This window comes from Cydia fagiglandana, chromosome 25 (genome assembly GCF_963556715.1).
Source record: "Cydia fagiglandana chromosome 25, ilCydFagi1.1, whole genome shotgun sequence".
Classification (NCBI taxonomy): Eukaryota; Metazoa; Arthropoda; class Insecta; order Lepidoptera; family Tortricidae; genus Cydia; species Cydia fagiglandana.
This window is the reverse complement of record NC_085956.1, coordinates 9,349,164-9,362,663: the sequence shown is the minus strand read 5'-3', so window position 1 is coordinate 9,362,663 and position 13,500 is coordinate 9,349,164. Positions and strand designations below refer to the sequence as shown.

Genomic DNA, 13,500 nt, shown 5'->3' with positions numbered 1-13,500 from the left:
ATGACGTATAAATAACACTTCACTGCGTGGGCTATCAAATCCGCTGCAGACTTTTATTGGTGCGACTATAGCTACCTGTTGCATAGCGACGAATTCGAGGAGTGAGTCACCCCTGACTATTATAGTTCGTTTTTTTAGCATTAGAATAAGATTACGCGATCTTGACTTTTCCATCGACTTGTCTTTTAATTTAAAAACGCTTTTTAATATAATTTTTAAGAAAAAAAAACCGACTTCTATGGGGCCCGGTGAAAGATTATGGTAGATGGTGCACTATGTAGAAAAGGAGGTAAAAACAGTACTTTCTAGCAGCATTTCGTTTCCGTAAGGGTCGTAGTTCTAGCCTAACCTAACCCACTTCTCTGATAGCAGTTCGGTTCTGTGAGGATCGCAGTTCGAACCTAATCAAACCCACTTTTCTAGTAGCATTTCGTTTCTGTAAGACTCGCAGTTCTAACCAAACCTAACCCACTTTTGTTCGGTTCTGTGAGGATCGCAGTTCAAACCTAACCTAACCCACTTAACGGCGCATGCGGTGCGGTGTACGGGAGTTTGAGCGGGAGGGGTTTGGCATCATCATACCCACATTTTATGGTAGGTAATCATAGTGGTTTATTTAGTTTAGGTATCATAGTGCTTTTCCGGGTCAAGGTCCGAGTCCCGGTCCGAGTCCGGGTCCGGGTCCGGGTCTGAGTCCGGATCCGAGTCCGGATCCGAGTCCGGGTCCGAGTCCGGGTCCGAGTCCGAGTCCGGGTCCGAACCGGATCCGGGTATGAGTCCGGGTCCCAGTCCAAGTCAAAATCGAAATTCGAAATCACCAAACATGTACTATGCGTCGTTGAAGAGTTCTGTTCTGATCATCATCAGCAGTTCCACTTCATCAAATGCGACAGTTTTTAATGTAAATGCTTGATTTTATGATGAAAATACAAAAGTTCTATACGTATGCCTTTAAGATTTGAGGAGTTCCCTCGATTCCTTATGGATCCCATCATCAGAACTCGAGCTTGACAGAAATGTGGCTTAAAAACTAAACTTGCTTAACAAACATAACGAAGTGGACAAATCGCCAAACGTGAACTATGCGTCGTTGAAGAGTTCTGTTCTGATCATCATCAGCAGTTCCACTTCATCAAATGCAACAGTTTTTAATGAAAATGCTTGATTTTCTGATGAAAATACAAAAATCTCTATACGCATGCCTTTAAAATTTGAGGAGTTCCCTCGATTTCTCATGGATCCCGTCATCAGAACTCAAGCTTGACAAAATTGTGGCTTAAAAACTTAACTTGCTTAAAAAACATAACGAAGAGGACAAATCGCCAAAGGTGAACTATGCGTCGTTGAAGAGTTCCGTTCTGATCATCATCAGCAGTTCTACTTCATCAAATGTCATGTTTTTGAATGTATATGCTTGATTTGTTGATAAAAACACAAAAATCACCATATATATGCCTTTAAGATTTGAGGAGTTCCGTCGATTCCTCATGGATCCCATCATCAGAACTGGATTTTGACAAAAACGGGACCAATCTGTATGCATATACATACAATCAAAAAAACAATTTTCAAAATCGGTCCAGTAATGACGGAGATATGGAGTAACAAACATAAAAAAAAAATAAAAAAAAAAAACATACAACCGAATTGATAACCTCCTCCTTTGGGATTTGGAAGTCGGTTAAAAAACCGGCCAAGTGCGAGTAGGGCAGGAGTTTCTAGGGTTCCGTACATAAGTCCGACTCACGCTTGACTGCACATTTCTAATAGGTTTTTCTGTCATCTATAGGTAAAGAACTATTTTGAGTATTTTTTTCAAAATTTTAGACCCAGCAGTTTCGGAGATAAAGGGGGGGAATGGTCTTTTTTGGTTATTTTCTTAAATAACTTCGAACCTATTTGTATTTTAAAATTATAAAAAAAATATGTCCATCTCTGAGTCACTAATTTACATATGTGTACCAATAAATTTCAACTTAATTGGTCCAGTAGCTTCCGAGAAAATAGGCTGTGACACGCAGAAAATAGGTAGACGGACAGACAGACAGACGCACGAGTGATCCTATAAGGGTTCCGTTTTTTCCTTTTGAGGTACGGAACCCTAAAAATCAATAACTATTATTTATGAAAGCAAAAGCATGTAAATAATCGTTTATGATTCACTAGCTGTTGCCCGCGACTTCGTCCGCGTGGAATCTTATCTTCAACATTTTACATCTTTAGTACCTATCAGTTATGTAACGCTGCCATACATGACCCAAAAATTTTTTATTAAGCTATGAGCTTCATCACATCTGATATTTGAGTAATTCTAAGCATTTCTAGCCTGGGAGGCAAAAATAAGCGTGCGTCTAGTCGGGGAGGGTGGGATCATCTTTAAAAAAAATCTATTCAGATCCTGGTGGCTACTAGGGCAAGTTTGGTATCATTTTCGTATAAACCAAAGACGTAGAATTCATTGCTGATATTTGTTTTTTTCAGTTTCATAGTAATTTTACAAGAAAAACGTAAAAAGGTGAAAATTTTGGTTGAAGATTTTTGCTACGCGGTGCCGAAACTACAAAAGATAGAAAGTTGAAATTTGCACACTAGATTACATTTATAAAGTGTACAAGAGATAAGAAGCGATTTTGAGAAATTCAACCCCTAAGGGGGTTAAAAAGGGGATGAAAGTTTGTATGGGGTTTAAGTTTTATTTTAAGCTAGGAATTTGAAACTTCTTAAAATAGAATTAGAAAGGCATAATAATTATGCCTTTCTAAGAATTTTCAAAGCATTTGTAATGGATTTATACTTTGAAACCCATTTTAACCCTGTCAGGGGATGAATTTTACAAAACGCTGAAATTACTTTTATTGTCTTCTAATTGTATCCCCAAATACACAAAGATTCAAGTCCCGCGCTCGATAAAATGTTTGATATCAATACAAACTTTCAACCCCTTTTTCACCACCTTAGGGGATGAATTTTCAAAAACGCTGAAATAAGTTTTCTTGTATTTTAATTTAAAACGTTTTTACAAAGTTTCAAGTTCCTTGCTTAAAATAAAATTTGGACCCGCAGACAAACTTCCATCCCCTTTTAAACCCCCTTAGGGGTTGAAATTCCAAAAACGTTGCAATCACTTTTCTTTGTAATCGGCTATTATGCCTTTTTAAGAAGTTTCAAAACCATTTGTAATACCTACCATAATTATGAAGTGAATTGTTAGAAAATGTTAGAGATAAATAAAGCCTATTAAGTACTTAATATTATGTATTTATTAAAAATTAGATGGACATAATAATATACAAAGTAAGCATTCGAGATAATTTCCCCCCTCCCACCAAATTATCGCTCTCCAGCTAAAGCCTTCAGCATCATGTAATACGAGAACGTAGTCTTCAGGACCTGAAAAAAAATAACTTGGTGTTTATTTTACGGTTTATTTAAGTCATTCGCAACATTGCAAACACAACGACGCGCAACGACGACAACAGTTCAATACCCTCAGCCAGGCGTGGCTCACTCCGTGATTTCGTCGCTTTGCAGCAGGTAGCTACAAGTACATCCGTTCCACACCAATTTTGGTGGCTAGCCATAAGCCGCGCGTGGCGCTGTCGCCAACTAGCGGCCATATCTGTCCTGATCGTAACAGACGCGTTTTGTTAGAGAGCGAATCTTCTGTACCTAGCACTATTCTTTATTCTGTGCCTCTACCGGATATCTCAGTTCGTGTTCAGTTCGGATAGTTCAGTTCAGTAGTTCAGTTCAGTCACTTGTCCCGTTCCTGAGCAATTTTCATCCAGACTTCGAGCAATAGGGAGACCGAGGTGAGTTGTGACAGAGGAGAGTTGTGACATTGTCGATTTTTTGGAATCTAATGACTCTTAGCGAGCTCGCAACAGTGTGCGTTTGTTAGCTCGTAACTTGAACTAACAAACGCGCTGTCTGCGACCTTGTTTTTAGTTAATAGATTCCAAAAAAATCAACGATGTCACAACTCTCCTCTGTCACAACTCACCTCGGTCTCCCCGTGAAGGGAGTGAGGAAGTCTGCAGCGATTTTGATAACCCACGCAGTGCAAGTGTCATTTTAAACGTCAAACTTCTATGAAATTATGACGTATAAATAACACACTGCGTGGGCTATTAAATCCGCTGCTGACTTCTATTGGTGCGACTATACCCGCAATCTTCCGAATGTATTCGGATTTTAAAGATGCTTACCGCAGGGGTGTCTATTGGTTGCCAAATAGTTTTAAGTCACAATGTATTGTTTATCCGAATTTTCGTTAGTAATTGGTTTTTCTCAGAAACGCGTAACTTTTCAGGATTGCCACAAAACAGACCTAACCTAACCTAATCTATACAATAACCTTAAGAAAATTCTGAAAAGTTAACATTTTCAGTTTTATGACTAACGATAATATGACAAACAATACATTATGACTAAGAACGTTTTTTTACTTTTTATTTAACTTTATGGGAAACAAAGGGATCCCTTACCGCAGACATAGTATTGACCCCAACAGGAACCACCTTGGCGGCCTTCAGACTGACTGGGGTCTGTATTCTTTGCAGGAAAAACAACACAGTTCTTCTGTTTCGCGTGTCCATATGTTGCCACGGGATAGAGTATACGGCGTCTACTAGCTGTTCACTCTGAGGATAAACAAATATAGTTATTGGATAAAAGAAATTAACTTTGTCACTGTGGACAAAATGCAAATATTTCATCAGTTTTTGAGGAATAAAGAGAGCCTTTACTAGCTGGGACCCATTTCTAGAACGCCTTCCGAACGAATTCCACAATGCCTGAATACTCGCCTCTTTAACCAATGTGTCCTGCCCACCATGACCTACGGTGCCGGGACATGGACGCTCACTAGGCAGGCAGGTCATAAAATCCGGGTGGCACCGAGAGCTATGGAGCGCGTCATGCTCGGCGTGAAGTTTGAAGAAGATGAGTTGGGTGAAACTTGACTTTAAAACCTCGATAAAATTTTATTTTATCAAACTTCTAAGTCGAGTGAGAAATGTCGAGATCCGACGTCGCACCAAGGTGCAATACGTCGGATACGTCATAACCAAACTTAAATGGACCTGGGCGGGACATGTTGCCAGGCAGAGTGATAGCAGGTGGGCCAAAATGTTAACGGAATGGTGGCCGCTTACAAATGAAAGGAGTGCCTGGCGTCCGTTGGCTCGTTGGGTGGACGACATTCGGAAGGTTGCGAGTCACTTCTGGATGAGATTGGCTCGGGACCGGGATAAGTGGCGTACTCGAAGAGAGGCCTATGCTCAGCAGTGGGCGATAAAATGCTGATATGATGACATTGATGACGATGATGATTACTCGAACGGTAGTCTAAATTATTAGTGTGTTGCCATGATAATCCATACGATTTGACAGTTCGTAGACTAATATTAGTCTAATATCGTTCGAAAATTGTGCCCCTGGTGTTGTGAAAACTAATTAAACATGTACCTTGGTATTCAACATCTCAAATAATATGGACACTTGTATTAACTGCTGATGCATCCCAATGGTTAAGGGGCCGTATTTAGCCAGCGCGTCTGCTGTGAAAGAGGTTACTTCCAGCAGTAAGATGCAGGTGATGAACTGCATGAAGAGGTAGAACGCGAACAAATATTCGCTGAACGCGTCCGAACATCTGTCCACGAATCTGTGGGTTAATTATACTAGTTACCACCAAGTTCATACCAGTGGTAACTGGGATTTTTTTCCCACCTTTTACTACTGGTAACTAAACTAAAAAAAAATCTCCAATAGGTTGGTTGGTGGTACCAAACCGGGTTGGTGGTAACTAGTTATTGGTAATTTTTTTCCTAGTAGTTACCACTGGTAAGAACTTGGTGATAACTAGTGGGAATAACCCGAATCTGTTAACATGAAATTCTTTTAAAAACAGGCAATTAATACTCATCGAGACAATTTTAAAAACCACAAACACAAATAGGTATCGTTGTTTTGTCACAGAGTTCTTATGGCCACCTTCTGTCTCCATAATATACCATAATATAGCATTGTCGTCTGATTTATACATGCATGCAAAATTTCAGTTCAATCGGAAACCGGGAAGTGGATCAAATTTAACTTGCAAGATTTGATTACAGACAACGGTCATGTGAAAGTAAATAAAAGCTTGTAATAACGAGCGTTTTGGTAACAAAACAAAACTGATGTATGACGTGAGTAATCTATACTTAATTTATTTCTCTATGGCCATAATCAATACATATACCGTAAAATGGGGTGAGTTGGGTGAAATTTGACTTTAAAACCTCGATAAAATTTTATTTTTACATGTGAAAACTGAATGGTGTATATAATAAGTGGTTCGGACGTTGGTATTTTAGTTTGTATTTTATTTTGGGTAGTTCCATTACATAACTTTGACGATAAAGAGGTAAACCCACCTCACTCCGTAGTGCCTCGTATTTGGGGTGAGAGTGTTTTTCATACAAAGGTGATTTGGAAGATTGTTGGATCGATTTTTTATTTTATTATGCGTATTACTATAGCCCCATTTTAAATTGGAATACATTATTTTTGTAGCAGTAGCCTTAAAATCCCTTCTCACCCCCCTCTCAAACCTTCTCTCCGCATTCATAAACCAGCTCTTCCCGCGAAACCTATACTCACCCCGTTTTACGGTATTAATTATGTTTTTAGCTGTACTTACTTTATAATAAAGTTATGATGTAATATATTTTCCTTTAACAACATGCGTATGTTATTATTCTCTTCAACTGAAAACATTATATTATTCTCGGGCAGAGGAATATTTAGCAAATTGTGCTTTAGAATTCTCAGGTGGCCCCAAATTTGGAACACTATCAGGCACAGTAATAGATCAAAAACGCAGAGGCCGATTGTGGTGACGTAGGAAATTGGAATATTGAAGATGAATAGCATCCAGTATCCTGAAAAAACTTATACTAAGCGCCACTTGCACCCTCTTACTAACCCGGGGTTAACCGTTTAAAGCTAGAGTTACCAGGGTTACCAGAAAATTTTGACACCGCTTAACGGTTTAACCCCGCGTTAGTAGGATGGTGCAAGTGGCCCTAACCGGTTAAACCGTTAACCGCGTGTCAAATTACCGCGGTAACCCAGGTAACTCCAGATTTAACCGGTTAACCCCGGGTTAGTGGGATGGTGCAAGTGGCGTTAAGTGAATTAGTAAGTATCTAGGTACCGTGAGATATTTATAAAAAAATCTAGATGTAATTTTCTAAATTTTTGACACTTGTCTACGGACATCTATCTAGAAATAATTTACTTATCGAAATATGAAATCTAGCTTTTCTCTATGTACTTAATTGGTGTCCCATTCAAATTTAAGGGGGCCCACAGATAACCAGTTCGATTAAAACTTTCGACTGTACTCTATGCATTCAACACGGGGGGACCCTTTGTTTCCCATAAAGTTTTAAGTCATAATGTATTGTTGGTCATATTATCGTTAGTCATATAACTGAAACCGTTAACTTTTCAGTATTTTCATAAGGTTATTCTACAGATAGGTCAGGTTAGGTTTGTTTTATGGCAATCTTGAAAAGTTACGCGTTTCTGAGAAAAACAAATTATGACTAACGAAAATTCGGACAAACAATAGATTACATATGACTTAAAACTATTTGGGAAACAATAGAGACCCCTGCGGTAAGCATCTTCCAAATCCGAATACATTCGGAAGATTGCGGGTATAGTCGCACCAAAAATTCTGCAGCGGATTTGATAGCCCACGCAGTGTAAGTGTTATTTATACGTCATAATTTCATAGAAGTTTGACGTTTAAAATGACACTTGCACTGCGTGACTTTTTACTTTTTTTTTTACTTTTTACAGTCTAACTCTAACATGCTTCGAGCAACACCGGCTTCCGACACGACTGACTTAAAACTATTTGCGAAACAATAGTGACCCATTCAACACACCTTCTTCCGTAGTATAAACGGCATCAGGAAAATAGTAGTATACAGAGTGTTCGAACGTGCTATTTTCGGGGCGGTTTTCGTTGAACATGCCTCTGCTGTAGTTATTGAACCACGGCATGAATATGAACAGGGTGACTCCTATGAACATCTGCCACATCACGTAGACTGTGAACATTCCTGATATGACGTGGATTTGCGCGTGTACCTAAAAAAATTGTGACATTAAAAACTCCCCGTACAATATGAGCGTAATTTTAAATATTAAACATTTTCCTCTGAGTTACGAAAACTAGGTACAATGGAAGACATTCGCGATCACCTTAAGGGCAAAAAACGTTCAAAGATCTCACAGACGATATGGAGATATCAATATGACCAATAGCATGTCACTTAAAGATACGAAATCCTAAATGAAAAAATAATATATTTAGACCCACGTCCCTCATTGGGATTTTACTAACGTTTACTTAAAGTTGACAAGCCGATAATAACCGTTTGTCCCTTAGGGCCAGTTGCACCAACCACATTTGACAGACTGATCAACGTCAGCCGGCGCGCCCCGGCGCTTTACTATGAAACTTTCCTTACATAAAAACCGGGCAAGTGCGAGTCGGACTCGCGGACGAAGGGTTCCGTACCATAATGCAAAAAAAAAACAAAAAAAAGCAAAAAGAAAACGGTCACCCATCCAAGTACTGACCCCTCCCGACGTTGCTTAACTTTGGTCAAAAATCACGTTTGTTGTATGGGAGCCCCATTTAAATCTTTATTTTACTCTGTTTTTAGTATTTGTTGTTATAGCGGCAACAGAAATACATCATCTGTGAAAATTTCAACTGTCTAGCTATCATGGTTCGTGAGATACAGCCTGGTGACAGACGGACGGACGGACGGACGGACGGACGGACAGCGAAGTCTTAGTAATAGGGTCCCGTTTTACCCTTTGGGTACGGAACCCTAAAAATTTAGCCAACTCTTTAACGATACGAACAGTTTGGTGCAACCGACCCTTTCCCTGCTAAGCCGAGTGGCGCTATCTCAAAAGAAAATCCATTGCTAATTTATACTTTAGTTTCTATAACTGAGAATTCCATTTTGTAAATCATTTGTTTTTGAGATAGCGCTTTTCGGCTTAGCAGGGCAGACTTAGTGTTTTTGTTAATAATAATGACTTTAGTAAACATTTATGAATAAGGGAGTAAGGGTTTATTCAGCCCAGATTATGGCCCAAAATGAGTAGCTCTTCAAACTTACTTAACTTGAAAAACAAAATAAAAACACTTTAGATTAAAAAAACTGCAATGAATATTTTCGTATTCGTAACAGAGCCTGGGATTCACTCGATAACCTAATCCCAAAAAATAGGCACAGTTATTCATAATAAATATTGTTTATGTTTATTGTTAATTTCTTGTTGTCGTTGTTGTTTGTTGTTGTTGTTATTGTTTACTGTTTGTGTTGTTTGTTATTGGGATATGTATTTGTTATAATATTTATATATATATATATTACATGTACACATATGTATATTAGTAAGTTATGTACCTATGTATAAGTAAGTATATTGTAGCAATATGTATATTTGAAATAGTATGTTGTTCAACATAAAATTTATGCTTAATATTAAATTTTCCTACTTTTAATTTTTCTTGCACCTATTACTACTTGTTCTCTGTTTGGCCCGAGGGTTAACTGGTAGAGAATGCCTTCTGGCATTAAGTTCGCCTTTTGTACAATTTTTTACTGTGCAATAAAGTTTAAATAAATAAATATTGTTTTATCTTTGTTTGCTGTTGTTGTTGTTTTTGTTGTTGTTGTTGTTGTTGTTGTTGTTATTGTTTATTGTTTGTGTTGTTTATTATTGGGATATATATTTGTTATAATATATATTGTTTTACCTTTGCGGCGTATGGTGACCGGCCCTTGAAGTAGAATAAGTTGAATTCAAGTAAGTAATCCTTTATTGTCTCTTGGTATTTCCTTGTCCTCGCTGTTAAAAGCCTTTGCTGAAATTATAATGATAATTAAATTAAATTATAATTAAATATTGGACAATACAGATCTACTTAGTCCCACAGTAAGCTTATTAGAGCTTAGGTATGCAAAAAAACTTAAATTTTTTGTATCAATTATTTTATTTTTTTCTGGGAAAATTAATTCTTTCTTCTTTTTTAACCCCTTTTGATCCTCGAGATTTAGGTCTCCTTCATTTTTTTGCCATTCTGTTATATTAGGGTTCCGTACCCAAAGGGTAAAACGGGACCCTATTACTAAGACTTCGCTGTCCGTCCGTCCGTCTGTCACCAGGCTGTATCTCACGAACCGTGATAGCTAGACAGTTGAAATTTTCACAGATGATATATTTCTGTTGCCGCTATAACAACAAATACTAAAAACAGAATAAAATAAAGATTTAAATGGGGCTCCCATACAACAAACGTGATTTTTGACCAAAGTTAAGCAACGTCGGGAGGGGTCAGTACTTGGATGGGTGACCGTTTTTTTTTTTGCTTTTTTTTGCATTATGGTACGGAACCCTTCGTGCGCGAGTCCGACTCGTACTTGCCCGGTTTTTTTTGTACTCTTTGTACCCTTTTTGATCGAGATGTTCTTTTAATGTCGTCTGTACTCTGTACTACCACAGAATTAATAATAGCACTAGGTACAGAAGGGAGTGATCTCTAACAAAACGCGTCTTTTACGACAGATATTTATGACCGCTAGGTGTTACGCAAGCGCGAACAGGCGTCTACTGCTAGACACCAAAATTGGTGTGGGCCGCATTTACTTGTAGCGACGCGATGAATTCGCGGAGTGAGCCACGTCTGGCTGTACTCATTGATGCTGCTCACGTCTGCTGATTCACCCTGTATTGTTGGATTTAAGTAATTTTGTGTAGAAATACCCAATTTTATTAATTTATTATTATTTATTACTTACCAGATATAAGATACAGAAAATCCAACACAAAATATTATGGCCCAAATCAAAAAACGATAGTTTTACTCTATTCACACGTATATAGTGGAATCCTAAAGCGCCCAAAATGGTGCCAATGAGTATTAAAATGGCGTTGTACATGGACAAAATGGCGGCTAATTGATTTCGTCCGAATTGCTTATATGGCCAGGAGCCTATGGTCGCCATCACGAATTCAAGTTGTGCCACATACTTGAAATCCAGACGCGAGTTGACGTAACTGTAAAATTAGTAAAACAAATATACTATGATTTTAATTTATTTCAATTTTTTAAGATTGTGTATAAGTTAGAGATGCAACGGATAGTTGTTTGGCCGGATACCGGATATTCGGTCTGACCATCGGCCGAATATCCGGTATCCGGCCGCCGAATATTCGGCCAGCGGAATTATACCTACATTTCGGTTTTTCAGATGCGCATTCTGCAGGTTTGACCTGTTTCCTAGTAAACCTTCGCGTGGACTCATTTCTAGGTTCGAAATGTGTGCGCGTGCAAGTCAGTGGAATGATTAAATTGTTTTAAAATAATAAACAAGTACGATTATGACCATGTCTGTTTCTTCCTCCAATTTGTTTACTTCGAAATCAAGCAATGTTACTATCCGGTATCCGACCGGATAGTAGGTCACTATCCGGTATCCGGCCGGATAACCAAATAATGGCAGGATAGGCTGGATACCGGATAGTAACTGGATATCCGGTGCATCTCTAATATTTATGAGCTGTGCTTACCCATCATCAAATCTCTTTTTCACAACCTCATACACTCTTTTTAAAACCATACTGATATATAGCAGAATATTTTTTGTTTTAATTTCTATTGAAGGTTAGGTTAAGATAATGTTAGTATTTTATTTACGAACGCAGTACATTTTATTTAGCAACTTAACTTTGCACTGTGGTTATAACTTCTGCGCAGTTTTTACATTTCCTGTTATAATTAAGTATAAGTATAAGGTTCTGTTCCATACGCGAAGCGAGGAGAGGCGAGAGGCGAGAATAGACAAAAAAAAACTAAAGTATAAAAAGAAATACTAAAGTTTGCACAATTTTGCAAGGTTTTCGGCAAAGGGCTAAGCTCTTACAGGCGACTCCAGTTATTAAATGCTTTGTGTTTGACCCAAACCTTCAATAAATAATGTTAATTTTTCCACAAAATATAATAATGTATTTTGGCACTTGGCACAGAGCTGGAGCCAGTTTTCTTTTATAATTTTAATTTATGTTGTAGTTAGTTATAGCTTTATGTAGTTTTTAATTTTAGTTTATAATACATGTAATATACCATAATGTATTTTTTTGTCAAAGCCGTGACGAGGGGCGAAAGACAGGGGAGGCCTTTGCCCAGCAGTGGGACACAATATAGGCTACTAAAAATAATATTTTAGCCGTGAAAAAAAAAGTGCTAGGAGGGAAAACTAGAAATTTTCTCGCTTCGCTCCTGTATTGGATATTACGCTCTAGGCACGTTCCAGTAAGTAGGTAATTAGCATATAACTGTTATATGTGCATACTTATATATTAGTAATAAGAGGGTAGGCTGTCGCGTAATAAATACTCGCAGAGCAGTACGCCTTGTATACAGGATGGAAAGATAAGTCGGGCCCTGGAGGGAAACTACCTTAAATCCTTAAGCTGGCTCATTTTACTTAAAGGAGACATTCCTTTATTTTTAATAAGAAACAAAACTGCATTCATACATTTTCTAAAACTCGCTTGCCTCGCCCGGGACTCGAACCGACTAAAAATTACAAAAAATAAAAACTCTCAATTTTATTGTACTAGTCGATAGAGTTAATGTTAATGATAACATTTTTCCAAGAAACATTAGGTCTTACACTCGTCTGTCGTACAAAATATCCATAAAATCTAACATTTAGTAGGTACTCAAGATTTTTTTAAACAAGCCAAATTCAAGAAAAAAAAATATATTTGAATGCAGTTTCGTTTCTTTTTAAAAATAAAGGAATGTTTCGTTTAAGTAAAGTGAGCCAGCTTAAGGATTTAAGGTAGTTTCCCTCCAGGGCCCGACTTATCTTTCCACCCTGTATAATAGTTGCGGTAATGATAAAATTATAGTATTCATACTCATTATGGAAAAAGCTGCACTCATGAGTCAAAGTCACAAAGTTGCTAAATGAAGTATATTCACAAATATAATAATAAATAATTATATACAGTGTTGCCAACTCGGATTTTGAAAAAATGCTTGACTAATGTCTAGATTATGCCAAAGTTTTTTGAAATATGCTAAAATGTCACTTAAAATTAGACACAAAACAAAAACATTTTTCAAATTTGCCACCTTTTTCTACTGACAAGATCTGCTTGACCAACTTTATATAGTCCGTCGACGTCCATCCGTCCGCAAAAGTCAAAATTTATATGAAAATATGAACCACATAAGGCGATGGCGCATATTGTTGCTGCCAAGTTGGTGCAAATTTGGCTTAGACTAAATTATGCTAAAAATATGCCAGATGCTAAATGGAAAATGTTCATGCCAAAGCGAGTGAAAATATGCCAGATATGGCATCATTTATGCCAAGTTGGCAACACTGATAATATATAACT

At 37.7% G+C, this 13,500-nt stretch overlaps 1 protein-coding gene across 1 annotated transcript; it reads right to left on the bottom strand.

The window, feature by feature from the left end:
• Nucleotides 1-3,275: 3,275 nt before the first annotated feature.
• On the bottom strand, nucleotides 3,276-11,833 carry LOC134677045 (uncharacterized). The gene is made up of 8 exons (XM_063535472.1): nucleotides 11,659-11,833; nucleotides 10,887-11,145; nucleotides 9,845-9,952; nucleotides 7,947-8,151; nucleotides 6,689-6,929; nucleotides 5,470-5,668; nucleotides 4,488-4,643; nucleotides 3,276-3,390 (listed from the first exon to the last, which is right to left on the bottom strand). The coding sequence occupies exons 1-8, from the start codon at nucleotides 11,706-11,708 to the stop codon at nucleotides 3,331-3,333; spliced, it is 1,278 nt and encodes a 425-aa protein (XP_063391542.1). The 5' UTR covers nucleotides 11,709-11,833; the 3' UTR covers nucleotides 3,276-3,330.
• Between the last annotated feature and the right edge of the window lie 1,667 nt (nucleotides 11,834-13,500).

Bases quoted from the DNA above. Each gene is read 5' to 3' on its own strand.
- LOC134677045 (XM_063535472.1), bottom strand. From the start codon at position 11,708: ATGGTTTTAAAAAGAGTGTATGAGGTTGTGAAAAAGAGATTTGATGAT. The intron at 5,669-6,688 runs GTAAGTACAGCT...ATTAACCCACAG, and splicing joins CATCATAACTTTATTATAAA to ATTCGTGGACAGATGTTCGG. The intron at 4,644-5,469 runs GTACATGTTTAA...GTTTATCCTCAG, and splicing joins TTGAGATGTTGAATACCAAG to AGTGAACAGCTAGTAGACGC.